At 42.0% G+C, this 20,067-nt stretch overlaps 1 protein-coding gene across 1 annotated transcript; it reads right to left on the reverse strand.

The window, feature by feature from the left end:
• Positions 1-991: 991 nt before the first annotated feature.
• Positions 992-14,823, reverse strand: adar (adenosine deaminase RNA specific). The gene is made up of 16 exons (XM_085366523.1): positions 14,415-14,823; positions 11,103-12,849; positions 9,320-9,627; positions 8,146-8,341; positions 7,661-7,857; positions 7,144-7,279; positions 6,733-6,971; positions 6,274-6,430; positions 5,575-5,743; positions 5,211-5,304; positions 4,971-5,087; positions 4,674-4,801; positions 4,368-4,550; positions 4,134-4,246; positions 3,573-3,700; positions 992-1,845 (listed from the first exon to the last, which is right to left on the reverse strand). The coding sequence occupies exons 2-16, from the start codon at positions 12,717-12,719 to the stop codon at positions 1,548-1,550; spliced, it is 4,080 nt and encodes a 1,359-aa protein (XP_085222649.1). The 5' UTR covers positions 12,720-12,849; positions 14,415-14,823; the 3' UTR covers positions 992-1,547.
• Between the last annotated feature and the right edge of the window lie 5,244 nt (positions 14,824-20,067).

Genomic DNA, 20,067 nt, shown 5'->3' on the forward strand with positions numbered 1-20,067 from the left:
AAGCACAAACATCTGAGAGAGATATCCTGCGTCACATTACATCTCTGACATGAGGCGACGCGTCCAAATTCTTCCCAAAACCCGAGGTCTGTTTAATGGAAACAGCAGCTCGTTCAAATCTTAAAACTGCTCATCTTTCTAAAAGTGTATTTCAAATTTTCAAAAAACAAACAAACATAAAAACCCAAAACAAAACAGCCACACATTAAAATAAAAGCTTCTGTAACCAGGCTTAAACTTTTGGAACCCACCGTACATCTTTGTGTTCATACACATATACACATATACATATATATGTATACATGTATGTGTATACGTGTGTGTGTGTGTGTGTGTGTGTGTGTGTACATATGTATACACACACACACACACACACACACACACACACACACACACACACACACACACACACACGTATGTATATGTATGTATATATACACACATATACATATAGCATCATACACTCAAATCAAAGACAAAACTTAAGCCCCAGTTTTCAAAACTAAAACTACCCAGTTTACCAGAGCTTCAAAAGTTTGTGTATTTAGATTTATATTTTCAAAAATATAAGGTGGCTTTCCCCACAGGCAGGACACGTGAGGCTTCCCAGGATTTAAAAACACACCCAGCTACTGATGAACACTTTGACAGAAGAGGGTCAGGAGCTCAGGAGGAAGAGAAATACTCAAAACGCAAGGAAAAAAGACAAAAAACTGCAACAACAGCCAGCAGACGTACGATCAGCATGTTTAACTAAAAATAAGTCTGACTGAAGACTTTAAAGCATGTACAGGAATTAAAGACTGAAATGTTGAACAATGAACATTAATGATTTGCTTATGTACATTCTTGTAATTTTCCTTTTGACATCAAAATTAAATCAATGCAGTTTCAAAAATCCAACCCAAAAGTTCCCGCTGAGGGTGTCCCATTATTTCTCTTCGTCCTAAAAAACACATTAAACACAATAAAAGCATAATGAACCGGGGGGGGGGGATACTTCATTATAGAAGATTCCCACTGCAAAGTAAATTAATCACAATTACAAACACTGCTACATGGCACTGGTCACACCAGGCTGAATTCCAATAAGCAGTTTCTCTCCTCTGCAGAGAAAACAAGTGATTTGGGTGCAGACATTTGCAACGGGAACATCGAGTAGTACAATAGGAAAGCAAGAACCACAAATGCCAAACGGTGACAAAGAAAAACTGAAGCTGTCTGAGCTTCCGAGCAGTGCCTGCCATGTTGGTTTACTGACTTCAGACTAATTCTTTTGCATGTAGTGTCTACAATATTCTGTACACCCCGCGGAGCTCTGTCTTGTCAGCTGTGGACTCACTCATCCTTTAGGGTTTGCCCTCCTTGACCTATTCCACTCACTTCTTGTGTCCCTTTCTTTCACTCTCTCTTTAGTCTTTCCATAGTTTGGGGCACTAGCGTCGTCACATTGTTTGATTATCCTTTTGTCTTTAACCCGTTTGCACTTTGAGCTTTTCTCCCTGCACCCAGTGGTATTATTTTATGAAGCACTCGACACAACAGTTCTACGCCTCCACTGCTCCTACATTGTTGCTGTTTCCCACAGGTGCCCCATTGTTCCCGTTTCCCTCCCCAGCCTCGAAGCTCTTTTCTTCCAGGGGTTTTCCGATCCAGGCTCCGTAGCCGTGGGCGCTGAGAGCTTGGAAAAACTGTTGCTTGGCTTGCTGGAAGGACACAGCAGACATCTTTGCCTGAGCGTAGGAGGGCAGGGAGAGGAGGTCAGTGCGACCGCTTCGCTGGCACAGGGAGCGGAAAAGATGGAATAGATTGGACTTGGACACGCGGGATACGGCCAGTTTGGTCCTGGACAAAAAAGACATTAGCAAAGTGTTTAAAAAAAATGCAAAACAAGTGTGACAGGAAAAGCATTATGGTTTGTCTGGCAGGCTGGCATGACAAAGTGTTTCCTCAGATCATGCAGTGTTTCTTATTTAGCTTACTTCGCTCCCTGCTGCTCTGTTTTGACTCGCTTAATTAAAATTCAATGAAGCAAAAAATCTGCAAACAGCTTTCAGTTTATGGTGTTTTGTAAAGAGTTTTTATTACTAATGTGGTATAGAAGGGTGTGGGAAGACGTTATAAAGATAAATAAGGGGAAAAAACTCCACAAACTGAAACTGAATTATCACAACCTGCTTCAGTGTTTCCCCCAGAGTGGGTGTCAGCATCCATTCAAATCCCCTAAAGTTAATTCAGTTCATCTGGATGCAACGTTTTCAGTGGGAGAAACGTTTCATCGCTCATCCAAGTGACTTCCTGTCACTTGGATGAGCGATGTCACAAATGTCCAGTGAGGCTGAAGAAGTCTCACCAGACATTTCCTGAGACTGTAGTGGTTACCTGGATGAGCGATAAAACATTTCTGCTACTGAAAATGTAGGTCCACATGAACCGAATTAACTTGGTTGGATTCCTTTATCTGAATTATTGAGCATGCATCAAGACACTTCTTTTCAAAGCTTTATGTGGCCCACACTGAACAACAGCTCAAGATAGCAACAAAGCATTTTGGGAGCTATTAAGTGATCCAATTTAAAATCAGAATGTCTGACTTCTTTTTCCTTGTTATGCAAAAGTCACACTAGGAAAAGCAGTGGCTGTACACCTCAGCGTGACCAACATTACTGCAACCATGTGCAACAATGTTGGACTCCTCTTGCATATACAAATACAGGCCATTTAAAACGGTTTCTTTAATGACAGGGACCAGGTCTGCGACTCCTCGCCATCATCTGCTGTCTTCAAGTGACTGTGGTTAAGGAAGATTGAGTCAGTCTGCTATCAGTCTGTGACTGAATGTGGTCAAGTTGGCAACTGCATGAACTCTGTTTGTAATACCATGATGATTAACTGTAATAAATCAGCAAAAACTGCAAATCTGTTGTTTCTATGTACTGATAATTGACATTATCTACTTATACGCAGAGTGCAAATCTTACACATGGAACAGAAATCCAGAAATTCTTCCACAAATAGTGACGTAGTTGCTGTAGGACGACCATTCAACTGTAAAATGACACAGGTGCTCTGATTGCTTTTACACTGGAATGTAACCTGAACAGTTGCAAAGTGATGCTTTGCAGAGAAGCTGACTCAACGCAGTCTGACTCCAATTGATGCAGTGTGTTGGATCAGTTAGACAGCAATAATTTGCATGCTTTCACTAGTTTGTCTGAGACTGACTGCAGTCAGTCCAAGACTGTGACATGCTTCCTCCCATCATACAACCTGTACAAACACCTTGTGAGTAAACTGATCACCCAGAGGTTGAGTATGCAACATCCTAAACCACTAGGCAATGAGTTGGTTGTTGCAACTACTTGCATTTTGCCTCCAACAGCTATATGTACAAACATAATCTATACTAAAGAAAATAAAGATCAAAAAGGATAATACAATAAGTCTTGAAGCTGTTGAATGTAATGTCAATTGTAGATTTAGACTCAACTCACAATTCTTACTATTAATAATAAAAAAGAAAACAAAAATTCAGTAAAGATAATACATGTCAGTCCCTACATGCTACATACCCATCTACTTTTCCTTTGGTCCCGTCAAGCACTTCAACACTGTGCTGGTCTGGAAAGCTCCAGTTCACACTGGACTCCTTGGTCTTGCCTGTGTGACGTGTGGAGTCATACACACTCACCCTGCCGACCTACAAGTCCAACCAGGTGGTGTGGGAGAAGGGATGGGGAGAGAGAGCACATTTTGTAAATTAGCAGTTCTTTAATTAGATGAGTAACACGTGCATCACTGATGTGTCAGAGGCGTCACACTGTGTTGATTAGTGTCAAACTAAATGACAAACCAAGAAAATGTTAAGAAAAAAAAAGGCTCAAAAAAAGAAAAAACTGAAAGTGTGGCAGCTGCAATATTTCTTCCTTTTCTCTTGGTGTTACAACAGCAACCTGCTGGCTTTTTGTTAATTGATGGATGAGCCAAATTTAAAATAATATGAGCAATAAAAAAAAAGAAAGCTGTGCAGGCACAAATAGGATTGTTGGCAGCTTGATGGATTTAGTGAGAATAAACTTAATGTTCATGATTAATGTTCCAAGTGTGACCTTGCCAAAAACCTGTGCGGTTACCTCAGGGTGGTTCAGCTTGAAGGAAGCGGGGAGACTTTGCGTGAAAGCCTCGCCGTCTCTGGCCAACCGACAGCAAACGGCGCGTGTCAGGTGACCGTGGCTGTACAAATAGCCTGTTGGATAAGAGACGCAAAGACATGCTGTAAAACTGGTATCCAAGTCCAGAACCAATGCAATGGGAGTCCACCATTTTTCACTGACTCTTATCTGCACAAAGAAATCTTTATATTTTACCAAGTGTGATGGACTTCAGGTAGATGGGATCCAGGAAATGGGTAAGCAGTGCCCCCTGTAGGCCTATCACATTCCAGCGCAGGATCTTATCACTGCAGCTCATTGTCCTCAGCCTTTCACCGTGCTGGATGCCATCCCAGGTGGGTACAATGGCACTTGACTCCACAGGGATGGTGCCCTCACCTGGCAAAGACCAACAGCACACTCTTGCTTACAAACCGGGATGTGGTATCATTTGCTTTCATCTACATTTCATGACAGATCATGTACATAAAAGCCAATTTCTCCTTCAGTATCGTGCCTCACCATTCTCCACTTTAGTGCGAAGCTTGCCCTGCTTAGCATTCTCAAATAGAGGCTGGTGGCCTTGAGCTTCATCCCCCGCCTCACTGCATGACTTATCAAACAGAGCACCGTCCCCACACGGTGCCGTACTAAGGATGAGAGAAAAAGGAGAGAGATAAGGTATTGCTATGATGCACAGCCAAGCAACCTGCAGTTTAGGAGATGAGACCTCACAGAGCTAAACAGGAAACACTGATGTGTGAAAGTGAAGGCTTGGGGGGAGTGAAGAAAGAGAAAGAAAACATCTCATACTCCCACCTAATGTAGAGGTGAAAGGTGATGTCAGATTTGATCCGTAGTTTGTTATTCTCCGCCGGTTCAAATATACTATCGTCTGCACCTTCATAGTGCTTGAGCAGCTCACTGTACAGAAACCTGAGAGGAAAGGAGAAGGTGAGCTAGACTTATAATGTCCCACAGACGCCGTTTCAGGGAGAGGGGGGTATTTTTAGAAGTGTAGGAGAAACACTGATAAAGAAGCAAGATATCAATTTCTACCGAATAAATCCTCTTCTGGAGATGATTTCTGCATGGCAGTCATTAACAGTCTCTCCTTTAAGGCTCAGCTCCTCCCCTTTAACACAGCGATTTCCTGACAACAAGAATGAGAGAGAGGGAGAGGAAAAAAAGACAAATTCAATGTCAAAAAAACACGACAATGCGGCGCCTCTCGGTTCAGCGGTGACCTAGTTGCTTCAGCTTTGTGACAGTACATACCTCTAAGCGCAGAAATCCACAAAACTAAACATCGTGGAAAAATGCAGGGGCAATCCCCCCCATCCACCCCCACAGTGCTCCACAATTAAAATTTTTTACTACTTTGGTCATTTCATATGTTATACGCTAAAGGTAATGGATGTACCAGTTCCAAGGCTGACAACAGTCCCCAGGCCCTCCCCCCTCCTCATGATGATCGTGGCCAGAATCTTGCGTCCCAGAAGGCAGTGCTGGATCCGTGTGGTCAGAGCGTTGAAGCGCTGGTGACTCAACATTGCTATCTGATCATGCAGTGTGCTGCCGCTCACTGGTAACTAGCAGAGGGGAGTACAAAAACATGCAAATGAAAGAAAGACAGGAAGCATTATTTAAGACATTATTATTCAACATTCAGGATTCTCTGAATATGAATTGGACAAAAATGTGAAACTAAAACAGGAGAATATAACAAACTGCATGTTTTAGTATGCTGTCTATACAGACGTGTCACTTCCTTACACATTTGTGTTGTGTTCTTTATTGTGAAGCACTTTACCTTAGACTGCTTTTGTCTTGAACGAGGTTATACATTTTAAATGTACATGAAGACATTTTCTGATATTATTTTCTCAGGAGAGCAAGTGAAGTGGTTAGTTGATTATCCTTCAAGCATTTACTGTAGATTACTTTGAGCTTAATCTTTCAGCACAAGTAATCAAGCTAAGCAGAACCTGTTGCTATGCTCTACTCTTTCATTCCATTATGTTCACCTGTAATCCCACGCTGAGCCACGGAAAGCTCTTTTAAAGCTGCTGCACTTTTAACTTTTAAGATGAAATGCGTGAATTCATTGAATAGTCAGTACCTCAGCTGGTGTAAGCTCCCCAGTGCGGGCTGCTCTCTCAGCTTCTCCAATCAGAACGCGCAGTGCAGCATCAGCTGCTTCCTGCTTTCCCTGCTTCTTGTTGGACGCACAGACGGGAGGGAACCAGCGTCCGCCGAGCTTGGCCTGGTAGGTGAACCTGAGAAGATGGGCAAAAAGTAAGATAAGCAGAGGATTTTTCTTGGTCCCCCCCCTCCCGTGATTGCATGGAAACCCCAGCTGTTTTAACAAAGAAATAAACACAAATATCTATTCTAATAATTCCCTCATAGCATGAGTTGCTATTGCAACACACCAAAGATCCTGGAAAGCGAGGCAAAAAAAGAAATGTTTAAATTATTCGAAAATCTACATAAAATATTCCTTTTACAAGTATGTGGCAGCCCAGACAGTAGTAGAACTCCTGGTCTGTGGGTTTGGTTGCATCATGGTCTAACATACTTAGGGTCATGTGGCGGTCCAGACTGGCCCACAAGGCGGATCTCGGCAGCAAAGCCACGGGCTCTGGCATACTCCAGAAGACCCGACACTGCATTGTTGTTCAGGTGGTTGATGAGGTCCCCGACCCCTGCCTCGTGGGCTGCTCGCAACTCATCTGCAGTAAGTGGAGGTAAACTGGGGCATGTTGCCCCAGAAAAACTCTCGTCACTGCCACTGGAAGGACCCAGGGGCAACTGAGGCTGGAGAAGACAGATGGGTGAGGCGGTGATGCAAAAGAAAGATGTGAACAGTAAAGAAAAGAGCTTTGTGACAGATGTGACAAAAATAATTTCTTTATGCCCAAGAAATCAATTATCCCTTTAATTTTAGGAATATGCAATCCCCATCTATTCTTGGTTACTCATTAAACACCTTGTTGAGCTGCAGTTTCCCATCAGCCATTAATTCTTTGACAGCCTCCTCTGCTGCCAGCTGGCGAGCTGCCTTCTTGTTTGGAGCTGAGGCCTCTGCAAACAAGCTCTCTCCCACCTTCACCCTGTACATGAACCTGAGCCCAGAACAGAGAAAGGGAAACGAAAGGATTATAACTGAGATCAGATTCATAACTCCACATTTACAAAGCCTGAACAGATGCACCATGATCACAATGAAACTGGAGCCTGTACTAAGATCATGATCAAGAGTAGTGATCGTGTTTTCTGGAAAGTGATGGCAAGAAAACACAAGTTTATACTGTTTGTCTGACTCGGCCATCAACTGAACAAAGACGTTTTTGTGCCTTTGTCAGATGACTACAGTACTGAGAGATATTGAACAGCTGCTGCTCTGAGGCAGAAAAGTATGACCACAGAGAGAAACTCAACCTATGAGCATGCAGTGTGGAGAAGAACATCCAAACAGATTCAAAGGGAAGTGAATGAGTCAGTACCTTGGATCATGCGGTGGACCCGCCTGTCCAGTGTTGATGAACTCGATGGGCTTCCCACTGCGCTGGCTGTACTCCATAAGGACAGACACCGGATTCTTGCCACCAGGCAGAGAGCGGGACAGGGGTTGGCGAGGTCCCTCTGCCGTCCCTTCCACACCGCCAGACCCCAAAATCCCCCCTGTGCTTTCAGCAGGCCCCTTGTGGAGAGAGTAAACAAAAATGCCAACTATAATTTACGGCACTTCTCAGACACAGTTTTTAATTGGTCTCCAACATTAGATAACGGCTATGGACACAGTTTTAGCCAGCACAGGTAATTAGACTTCTGTTTACAGTTCATGCCCTGGTGAATAAATTCAACACTCTCAATTGACGAAAGTCTGACCAGTCACAGGCAATTAGTTAAAGCATGCTGTGACTAAATGTGATTTCATTTCTTAAAATGCATAAGGGGTCGTATTTTCACAGATTACAAAAGAACTTACGCTGGTGTCTGGAGGTAGCTCCATCACCTGGTCCACATTGCCAGTATTTTCCTCATCGGCGGTGCACGTCCCCCCTTGCATCTCTTTGACAAGGATTCGCAGTGTGGCTGCAGCAGCATCCTTTTTTGCAACTTTCTTACTAGAAGCTTCCGCGACAGGAAACAGCCTCCCGTTGAGCATCACCTGCATACGAAATCTAACAGACGCAAAAAAGCAAATACAGATGTGACACAAGTATCTGCAAATATGATTAATTCAAGAAAAATTTACCAAGATTCCTACGTTGACTAACAAGCAAAGTAATTTACATTTTTAGTTCGATTTCACTTCGGCAGATCTATTTCTTATAGACTCTGAACACACAGATCTGTGTAGGTGTAAAAACAAAACTATCACATAATGAAAAAATGATAGGATTTACCCTCTGTATCGGTTAAGTCTTATCGGTGTAGAACAATTTCCGTACAAAAGAAAACGGAAGAAAGAGAGCATATTTCTCATTTCATTTCCTTTTTGATAAAGCATATAGTTTGGGCTGGATCAGGTGACCCTGAATCCTTCCTTAGTGGGACTGCAATAGGCCTAGGCTTCTTGGGGTTTCCCATGATGCACTGAGTGGTTTTTTTTGTTCATTCTTCTTTTTTTACTCACTACATGTTTATAAACCTCCCTGCATTTAATCACTAGTTATTACTAATTTCGGGCTCTCTTCCACAGCATGTCTTTTGTTCTGTCTTCCTCCCATCACCCCCAAGGGGTTGCAGCTGATGACTCCCCCTCCCTAAGCGTGGTTATGCTCTTGAGGTTTCCTCCTGTTAAAAGGGAGTTTATCCTTCCCACTGTCGCCAAGTGCTCGCTCAAAAGGCACATTTTATTGTTGGGGTTTTCTCTGTATTACTGAAGAGACACTAACTTACAATATAAAGCACCTTGTTGTGACTGTTGTTGTGATTTCGAGCCATATAAACAAAACTGAACCTAACTGAATTAATGAGCTCGTGAAAATCCTCGTAACACAGCAGGACTGTCACTATTAATTGCGATATTTTATGAGTTAAACTTGGTAAAGTAATTATTGTGGCACTAAAACCTGAGTCAGTGATTAGCCGTAACAAACCAGTAAGTGCCATAATAGCATTTACAAAGCCTGGTGTATGTGGATCATTTCACTAACCTAGGATCGTGGGAGGGTCCTGACTGGTCCAGCAGCAGGAACTCGCAGTTCTGGCCCAGATACTGGGCATACTCCATGAGACCGCTCACAGGGTTCTTCAACCTTACCTCCTGTAACTTAGCCCACAGATTCTGGGGAGGCGGGGCAGCCACTGAGACAGCTACAGTCCCCATGGCATTGGTTTTCTCGGATGCCTTTTTTTCAGCATCCGTCTCTCTGCGAATAGCATTGAGGAATTCAGGGATGTCATCAGTGGACCACTGTCCTTCATTGGCGTTTTCGCTTTTACATGAGGCAGAGGAAAGGGGCTAAAAGGAGGAACGAGATGGAAAGGGAAAATTGAGGTAAAAGGGTTAATATAGGCAGGGTAGATCTTCAAGTCTTATCTAAATGCGATTAATAAAAAGTTCACATTTTCAGCAAAGTGTCTCTCAGAGCAATAGTTCAACATTTGGAAGAGAATTAGAAAGAAAGATTGACACTGCTTTTATGTTTGTTGGATAAATCCACAGATGGTTGATTTGGCTTAGTATAAAGGCTGGAAACGGGGAAATGAGTGAATAAGCTTATGTCTCAAAATGTCAAGCTACTATTTTAATCTTTTCAGAATGCATGCTGTGTTTTACTGGGGAAATATCTTTAATACCTAGAATTTGTTATCCATTGAGCTTGACCTATTTAGCTGAAAGAGTTTCAAATTTATTATTTTTAAGTTATGGTTTGATTTTCATTTAGCCGCCACATTTCAAGGAATCTTTGTATTGTTCTATATGTAGCAGACCTACACTACAGATGGATTCACCTTAGTGCAGGCAAAGCCAGGGACCATGCTGAGCTGCAAACACACTTTTATTGTCACTTTGCACGGACAAATGCAGAATAAATCAAAACCCTGTGCACTCAGGTGGAGCCTGCCTGGCAGGGTGAATCACACTGGACTCCAAACAATAACTCGGAGAAAAAGTCTGGCTCAGCCCACAACCCAGCTGTGGAGTCCTAAGGCTTTTCTTATTTCACTAATTTGTTCCTTCTCGTCTTCTCTGTCCTCTCGACGGTGACCTGGAAATCAATCTCAGTACACTATGCTGAAGGGTGTCACAATTCCCAAAACCCAACTGGAGGACAGAGGAAAGAAGAGGCTTGCCAGAAGAGCTCTAATGGAGGATGCACAGGTTTTTACCTTCAGTGTATAAAAGAGGCGTAGCTGGAAAAGACAAGCAACGCTAGAAGGCGGACTCTTTACACAACTTGTCCTTTTTCTTCACAATTTGTTCCAGTTAGATGATCAAACTTTGTGCTCTTCACTGTTTCTTTGTGTGTGATTAGAAAAGAGTATGGCTTGTCACAGTGCGCCATGCTGTGAATTTAATTAAACTTGGCCCTAAATCTGAGATCATAAAATACAGCAGGGATTCAGGTAGAATAAAAACACAAGTTGAGTCCAACATCAAACTGAACCAATCTTGTTTTGGAAAGAGGCTCTGAGGCAAAGATTTCAAATCTGATTAAACGCCTGTTGCTTTGCCTCCTCTGCTTGAATCTCTGGTGTGACACAGATGCACAAAATAAATAACTAAATAAAATTTTAGGGGAAATAAGAAGGGTGGCTGGTTTATGCCATCTGGTCACAGCTGGCTGATTGGCAAAATCAAGGCAGGTGTATTGGTCACTGCCCCCTGAACTACTCTGCCTCACTTCTTCTCCTGCAGCTGAGTGAAAACCCAAAGCCATTTATAATTAAACAAATCAAAATGTATAAAGCAAAAACTCTAACTATACCTACCGCTTCACTAAGAATTTGGTCTGGTATCCAACCCCCCGTAAGTACCTCAAGGCCTGGTAATGGTGGTAGCGGTGATGGGGAAAAGATGGCACTCACTTCCTCCTCTTCTACTTCCATTTTAACCAGGACAGCCGGGTTGCTCTGTGCAGCTTTGAGACTCCTCTCCATTCTCTCTCGGCGGTGGGTGGAGAGCTCCCATGTTGGAGGGTTGACTTCAACATTCCTAACGACTTCACCTTGCTTTTCTAGGGCGTACAGAGTAGAATTGACCTGCTTAGCAGTCTTGAGTCCAATATTTTTCGCTATGTTAAGAGCTGTTGCCTCCCTTGATTGAAGAAGGTATTTAAAAATCTGTTCCTTCTGTTCTGCCATCACAGCACCTTTAATGTCCTGATCAGGAGAGCTGGAAGTGCTGGGATGTTGCTTCTTGTGGTGTTGACCTTTTGCTGATGACTGGGAATCTTCAGAGTCAGAAAACTCTAAAGAGGAGGAATATGAAGAACTTGATTCTGTGTCAGAGTCCTCTTCTTTGGCCTGGACTTCCTCTTCGGTTTCTGTTTCAACCTTTTCTTCAGGTTTTTGTGGGGGTTCTGAACTGGCTAACGAATATGGAGGTTGATTTTGTACGTGATACTTTGTGCTTTGGTCTTCCTCGACTCTGAGAGGTTCTCTGTATAGTGTCCACTCAGGAGGGGTTAATCCTTGCTTGGAAGCTTTCTGTAAGTGTTCCAAAGAGTACAGAGCCTTGTTGACTACCTTTTTGGGAAGATGCAGTTTTCTGGCTAACACTTTAGCAGAAATACTTTCACTTGGCTTCAACGCAGCCAAAGCCTCATGTACCTCGCCCTGTATTTGAGTTGTGAGAGTGATGTTAGGTTTACAAAAACTTAAATTTCCTGTGCTGGTGGATGAAGAATGTTTGTCAAACCTTTCTCCTCCTCTGTTGGGCCTGTCTTTGAGCAACAAACCCTGAAACTGGTCACAGAGTGAATCTGTTTGGGTGCGCCATTGTCTACTGGAGTGTTGGTTATGGTTTTTACCTTGGAACTGGTTTTGATTCAAATGTCGAGGTGCTAGGTTACCTCTTGAAGCTCCTGCACCAGGTCGGTATGGTCTCCGGTCTTGGCTAGCCCCTCTACCACTAGGGCTGCTGTTTGGATGTCTACAGTATCCTGACTGAGGCTGGTATAAAGTACTATGTGACCTGTTGGGTACAAATCCTCCTCCTCCTCCTCCTCCACTCACAGTGGCTCTAAACTGTGGAGCCTCAGAGATCCGCCCTGTCAGGAATTCTCTTTGTTTGTCATAAAAGGAATTAGGGCTTGGACCTGCACCGTGATTCGGGCTGTACAAGCTATTATGGGTGACAGAGTTTGGGACCACTTTAATGTGGCTTGGTGTAGGGGGGGTAGAAGGGATTAGGGGAGATGAGGGCTGTATGTGTGCTTCAGGGTGGGTAGGACCGTCGTAGTAACTTGGATGTGGGATCTGCTGTGGCCCAGCTCTGGGATAGAATACACCTGGGCCAGGTCTATAGAAGTTATCCCTTTCCTGCACGCGGGGTTGTGGATGCCTGTAGTAATGTTCTTTGGAAGGCCCTCCTCTACCTCTGCTCATAGCGCAGGGGTTGAGCGTGAAGGGGGCCGATGCTGCCGGCTGTGCAGCTTCTGTATTAGTGTATGTCCTCTAGCGCAAACAGAATACCCTGATCAAGAGTCAGGGCAGGCCAGTTGCATGCTGAGAGACCCTGAAATAAAAACAAAGGGCAAAGTTAGGAGAATACCAATAAATTGAGACAAATAACAGCAAGATAACTCAACTGTTGAAGAAAAAAAAAAAAAAGAAGAAAACTTTTAAAAATTAAGGAGCAGTCGGGAGGTTAAGAAAAAAACTGTCATTCCAGCCAGTACCACAAGTTCAGACTGTGCTGGCAACCCTCCAACCTGCTCAAGTGTCCTTGGATAAGTCACATTATTAAATCTATAACAACTCCAAGAGCAGGGTTTTAAGCAACTGTCTATGCCACTGCTTTCTTAAAATACAGCAGCAAACAACACAGAGGATTACTCAAAATGTGGTCAATATGGAAGGTTGGAGGAAATGTGGAGACGACAAGCTGGGAGTGCTGCATATATCATCAGATTATCATAACTATTCAGTCTACAAGGATACTGCAGGGTGACATACTATCTCTTCCAGTCACACTGAAACCAAACCCCGGTTAAAAAGGAAGCTGATAAATAATGCAGACCTTGTTGCAACTATTCTGTATTATTTCTGGCCTTAGAAATTATCGCTGGATCTGAAGCCGAAGCAGAGAGGGAAAGTGAGACTGATGCAAACAAGGAGAACAGACAAGGGCACAGAGGGACATGGGCTAAAAAGTCATCAGTAACAAACTGCAGACAGGGAAAAAAACCTGCAGCAGTTAGCTAGCAATTCTGGTTATAATGTTATTTTTCACAGAGCTAGCTAGAGTAATTCTTCTAGCATGCATGAAAATAAAACATTAAAAAAAAATTTGCAATCTGAAACAGAAATTTTGACCTACACTGTCCCAGAACTTTAAAATCCTTCTATGGGAGAAACAAACATTGATTCCTCCTCAAGTGTCATATCTGACAACACTCAATAATGTCTATATCAGGCAGAATGACAACAAGGAGACACCCAATACTGAGTCAGGTTTCATCCCCTCTGGCACAGTCAGCATCAACGGCATGTCGCTGAGAGCTGAGCGGACCGAACATAGTGCATTAACAGAGAACACCATAGTGTTGGTTCATCGCTGTAATAAGGGCCGACAGGGCCGGCAGCAGAGGGGCCAAACAGTACTGAAGCTGACTCATCTTGACCCTGATGCAAGGCAACATTTGACAGCCAAAATAACAACTGTGTTTTTCAGAATCTGCGTTCACTACACTCTCCTTTGTTGTTAGCCTAGACAGAGATGTAGACAAGACTGTGCATCTGACAACTGATTGAGAACACTATTTAATACAAAAAACAAACCAAAAAACCCATTAAAGACAAAACACCTCCTGACATTGAGAGTCACCCTCTTCTATCATCACTAAGCTTTGTGCCCTCTGTTTCCTGAATATGTCAGAAATGAAGTCTCTAGATTTAGCGCACACACCTCCACATGTGCACGCAATATGCTATATTTACAAGCAGGAAAGGGCCCGTGGAGTCTTACAGCATCATCAGAGGCATTATAACACACTGACTTTAACAGTTCTCACCTACAGTAGTTCAAATGAAAGTGGCAGCGCTGAAAAAGTAAATAGAAGTAGTAAAAAGCGCCCTTACTTTTGCAGATTCCTAAAGGCGACTAATCCAAGACTCGATCCCATGTAAATAAGGTAATAATAATAATTATAACAATAAAATAAACGTTACAGATTAATGTAAGAATAAAGACGGAACCCGTGGTAGAATGGGTGAAAAAAAATAATCACAAATCTATGTAGTGCTGAAGGTGTTGTCCAAAATGCAGGGTCTTCCGGTTTTGGGTGATCAGGTCCTAATCGCAGCACAAAGATGAACACCGGAGAGGTTTGCGCGCTTATAAAGCCTGCTGCAAGATGCGTTAGTACACTGTTACACGGCGATGATGAAGGGAAAATCCGCGGGGTTGTTACTGTAATAAAAAGGAAACTGTCCTCCACTAAAAGGGTTAAGTTTCGATTTCATTTCTGAAGAAAACTTAGGTTTCTGTCGCCAGTCACGTGACCACGAGGCACACCGGAACTGTTTAAAGGTTAAGCTTCCTCATCTCTGTTCGAAGAGGTCAGATTTAAAAAAAAAAAAAAAAAAAAAATTTAAAAAAGCTATAGCGACGTCCTTGCTGCTCCACAACAGACCAGGGCATAGTCTCCTCGGTGCTTGCTGTAGGAGACAACACTCGCTCGGATCAATTTCTCGCTTTAAAAATAAAACAAGGAAAACGAAAGAAGCGGGTGAAAGGAATGTAATACATTTTGGAAGACTCAAATATTGTCCCAAAGCGTCAAAATTTTGCTATGAATTTAGATGGCATACTAAATCAAGACTCCGGGCTCCACCTGATTTTAAATTGCCTGAAATATTTTTTAAATAATAAATCATATTGCCAATGTGCTGTTGTAGCTTTATCTACAAAAGAAAATGCTTGAATCCAAACAGTTAATGTGGAAAACAGCTGCACAGCGTAAAAGGGGGGTTTATAAAAATAAAACGGAAACTTACAAACTTTTTTGTTAATCAAAGCAAACGAATATTATCTGTCTCTCTTATCACTTTCATGAAGGTTAGCATTAAATTCAGTTACTTTAAAACTGGAGGTCTGACAAACAAGACAAGGTTAATAATTAGAGAAACACGAGGCTTAAACGTTAGGAGCTACAGGTTAGACCAACTTGATATTCATATTTTTGTTCCAGACACAACAGCTCTCACTATTATTAATTAATAAATCGGTGAAAAGACAGTATCAGGGGATGAAATGACCAGTTGATAGAAGCTAACTGAGCATCGTTCCTCCTCCGGCTAACTGAGGTTAGCCTGCTAGCTCCGCACTGGCACTGCACCATTTCTAACTGTCGCCTGCATCGCAGCAGGCTCGTTATCTGCTACAGTCAAACAGCGATAAACGCCTCACACAAAGTCTACAAAATGACTTCAGGACAAGCCATAGCCTTTAGCAGTTACCTCACTTCGCCGTGTTTCCTGGTAGTGCGTGGTTGCTGGTGTGTGATGTTTTAATGCGGTGAAAGAAACAATCAAAGAACTGATGCGGGGAATAGTGACGCAAAGGCTGCGACTGACGATTATACGTCGCAAGCAAATGACGTAGAACCTTGCTAAAGTTTCAATATTGTTCAAACCATTGACTAACCAATGACTGTAGAAAACAGTCAAAACGTACCAAAAACAATATAACTGAAAACTGAAAGTAGGTATAACCTAGAACTTAGTTGTACTTTTAATTCATCATTCTATAAAAGCTGTATGTGAACATAGGTCTTCATCACAAAAACGTATCACAGACATTAGAATAAGCATTGTAGGCCTACAATACACTGGAAAGGCATTTCATTCTTTCTGTGATGACAACACATAATATTCATAATAGATTATCTCAAAGCTGAGTCTACGAGTGTGAGTCGTGTGTGAGCATTGTTAAACATATGTTAGAATACAATAATAGTACATAAAACCTAGGTGCAACATAATTCAATTTGTGAGGAAGACACTACATTTGCTTATAGAGAGTATAGAGAAGGTGAGACAGCGCTTAACTGTGTCTTTGTGGATTTAAACAAAGAATATGATAGGGGGACAAGAGGAACTGTAGCACTGTAAAGAAGTGAGGAGTGGCAGAAAAGTATGTGACAGTGGTGAAGGGCATGTATGAGGACATGGGACAGTGGTGAGGTGTGTGGCCAGATGGGGGTGGGATTACATCAGGTATCTGCTCCAAGCCCATTTTTGTTTGCAGTGGTGATGGACAGACTGGCAGATGAGGTCATGCAGGAGTCTCTGTGGACTGTGATGTTTGCAGATGACATTGTGATCCATGATGAGATTAGGGAGTGGCTGTAAGAGAACCTGCAGAGCTGATGGTATGCTCTGAGGAGTAGAAGAATGAAAATCTGAGGAACTAAGAAAGAATACATACATGTGAATGAGAGGGAGGTGCAAGGAGGTGGATGAGTTAAATATGTAGCACTGCCAAAGCTATAGGCTGTGCACAAAAGAAGCGAAGGAGAGGCAGGAGTGGATGGAGACAACTGTGTGGGATAATTTGTGAATGAAGGATAGCAGCATGACTGAAAGGGAAGGTTTACAAGATAGTAGTGAGACCTGCTATGATGTATGGTTTGGACACAGTAGTACTAACAAAAAGACAGGAGGAAGACTTGAAGATGCTCAGTTTTCAGTGGGAGTGACCAGGATTGTATAGGCCTGTCCTACGAAGCAGGTTTTCATCTTATCCAGGTAACTGTAGGGTTAAGCCTGTTTTTTCTTTATTAGAAAGGATTGATATATCACCATGGTAACTTACTGCAAAATTCCAGACTACAGATCAGCAAGTATGAAATCACCATCTACTGACCAATCAATTTTCTGGAAAACATTGTCAGCACTCCTGGAAGATCCAGACAGAAAGAAGATCTAAAGTTTTTAATAGCATCTCATACTTTGTGTTTCCCTGTTGATGATATATTTGTAGACACAACTTTCCTTTTTTTTAATGTCTGCAGTTTTTTAATTTTATTGCTTTGTAAGTTTGAGTATGTGATTTGAAAACAGAGCAACTACGTGCTATATCGAATTTGCATGTAGACAACGCTGATGCTCTGGAATAACCTTCCCCTCCAAATTAGACAAGCGTCATCAGTGCAGGTCTTTAAGTCCAGATTGAAAACCTATTTTTATTCCCTGGCTTTTAACTCTGTAGGAAACTGACACCTTCTTATTTATTTTATTGTATGTAATGATTTTATGGTATTTTTAATTTGGTTGTTGTTTTGATCTGTGTTGTTCAGCACTTTGGTCTGCCTGGTGTGTTCGTAAAGTGCTATACAAATAAACGATGATGATGATGATGTTTGGATTCTGTTTTTACATTTATCCTTTACTTTCAAAGCATTATTTAACTGAGGCTGCAGCTGAAAGAATAAAAACGAAGACTGTATTTTATATATTAATGAATCAAAAATGTGGCTGTAACCCATGAGATTCTCCCTTCTTTTAATAACAGAGATGTGATATTGATAAATCTGTTCTTTCCTGGCTTGAAATAGGCTCAATATTTTAATTTATTTGCTCATTTCCAGTCTTACTTTTTCTGCAGCAGCTGCTTAATCTCACCATATTTTTCCCATAGCATAGTTTCAGTTTCCTTTTCAAAATCAGCCACCCTGCTGCCACTGGATGTATATATAATCGGTCAGATGGTGCCAACACCATTCCTTTCCTGAGAACTTAAAAAAGGAAAACCTGGGTTAATTCAACAACTTGATAGCCAGCTTTGTGTTAAACCAGCGGTCCCCAACCCCCGGGCCTCGGACCGGTACCGGACCGTGAGTCGTTTGGTACCGGGCCGCGAGAGTTGAGGTTCAGGTGTGAAATATATAGTTTTCAGGGTTTTTATCGGTTTTCAGGGTTATTTTGTTATCGTTTTTATCGTTTACTAGGTTTTCCTTGGTCTTTTCACGCGTTTTCTTTTTTTCGGTACCGGTACTAGTTTTATTTTGTTGTATTTATCCGCGACAACTTAAAGGCCGGTCCATGAAAATATTGTCGGGCATAAACCGGTCCGTGGCGCAAAACAAAAAAGGTTGGGGACCGCTGTGTTAGACTAAGTGAATCCAGAAAACAGAAAGATATTTGGGGTATTTATTTTAGTTGGCTCTTTGGACAGGGCTCAGATCTCTTCAGGCAGGCTATTACAAAGCTGAGGGCCCCTGATGGAAAAGCTGTGAACAGACATAGAGCTACAGTCAGGACCCAGACTCAGACAAGTTTTAACAAGGGATGAGTAAAATCTTAAAATCTATTGTAAAATGTTCAGAAAGCCAGTGGAGGCAAGCCAAGAGAGGGGTGATGTGATTCTGTCTGCTAAAACCAGTAAGAAGCTGAGCTGCTGAATTCACAACCAGTTGGAAGTGAGACAGTAGTTTTCCATTAGCGAGCAGACAGAGAGGATGGAGTTACAATAGTCCAGTCATTTTAATGTGAGGGGTAAAGCTAAGGGCTGGATAGAAAATAATACCTGAATACCAGTGGGGTTTTTGGAAACAGGCTCAGTGATGTTTAGTGAATAATAGGAATTCTGATTTTGTGGTATTGAGTCACCGAACATTTTTCAATGTTTAACATTACTGAGACTATCCCGAGGTAGTTATCATGAGGCATATATCTGTGTGCCACAGGTATCTTGGTGAGTTTTCAAAATATTATCAAGTAGAAGCAAAATCAGACTGAATTTCAAACCTTGCCAAACACCACAGATAATGCGATCTGTAAATAAAGAGAAATCACCTGGTGATAGGTGACGGTTCTCCACCTGTCACACTGCAAAACACTTTTGGAAGAAGATGATGATGAACGCACGTCTGAAGTCCACTGCTGTTCTGACAAAGCAACAAAATGTTTTGACCACCTTTGTTTAACAAGGTGGATTTTTTTTTCCCCATTTTGGTGGAAGTGATTTATTAATTGACACACAAGGTTTAGACTTTTTTGCAGGCTAACAACAGTACGTGGCTGCATTTATAAACAGTATTTCTATGTATTTCCCCCTTTGTTCTCACTGTTACTGTAGCAGTGTCTTTTACAGCTAATATTGATCTCTGCCTTATAATTGTTTATTTGCTTTCAAAAATGATTTTAAATTGTTTACAATGTCCTTAACAAGCCGTAAAGAAATCTGGGAGATGCTTTTTAACAGCATTTGCACTTGATAAGAATAAACAATCTATCGAAATTTGCTCAGTGTGTTAATGTGCATATTGCATTTTACTGACATAGCCATTGGGTGTCACCACTACTCTGTGAATACGCTAGTGTCAGATCAGACTAGCTCAAAAGCAAGACAGATTTTAAATATTGCTTCCTGGTATAAATTAGAAAGTGAAAAAACCCTAAAACACATACACACATATATATATAATATTTCCTGTGATTTTAACTGATTTAATAACTGTTAAAGACAGCTGGACAATAGCTACTAAAAATACCATCACCCAGACAGCTCTGCGTATTATATCTCCTCCAAAAATAAAGCTGCTCTTTATGTCCACCAATCCAGAAAAACTGAATGAATCCATCATAAAAATGATGGAGGATGACTGACATGTAGTCACAGATAACCGCATATCATAAAGTCTGCAGGGTATATTGAGAAGGGATGCATGGATGATGAGTTTTAGCACAGGTCAGGGCATCCCCATGTCTCTAAACCTGACCGACTCCA

The sequence above is a fragment of the Diplotaxodon limnothrissa genome, linkage group LG11, assembly GCF_057381915.1.
Source record: "Diplotaxodon limnothrissa isolate DT_005_m linkage group LG11, D_limnothrissa_male_GT1.1, whole genome shotgun sequence".
Lineage (NCBI taxonomy): Eukaryota > Metazoa > Chordata > Actinopteri > Cichliformes > Cichlidae > Diplotaxodon > Diplotaxodon limnothrissa.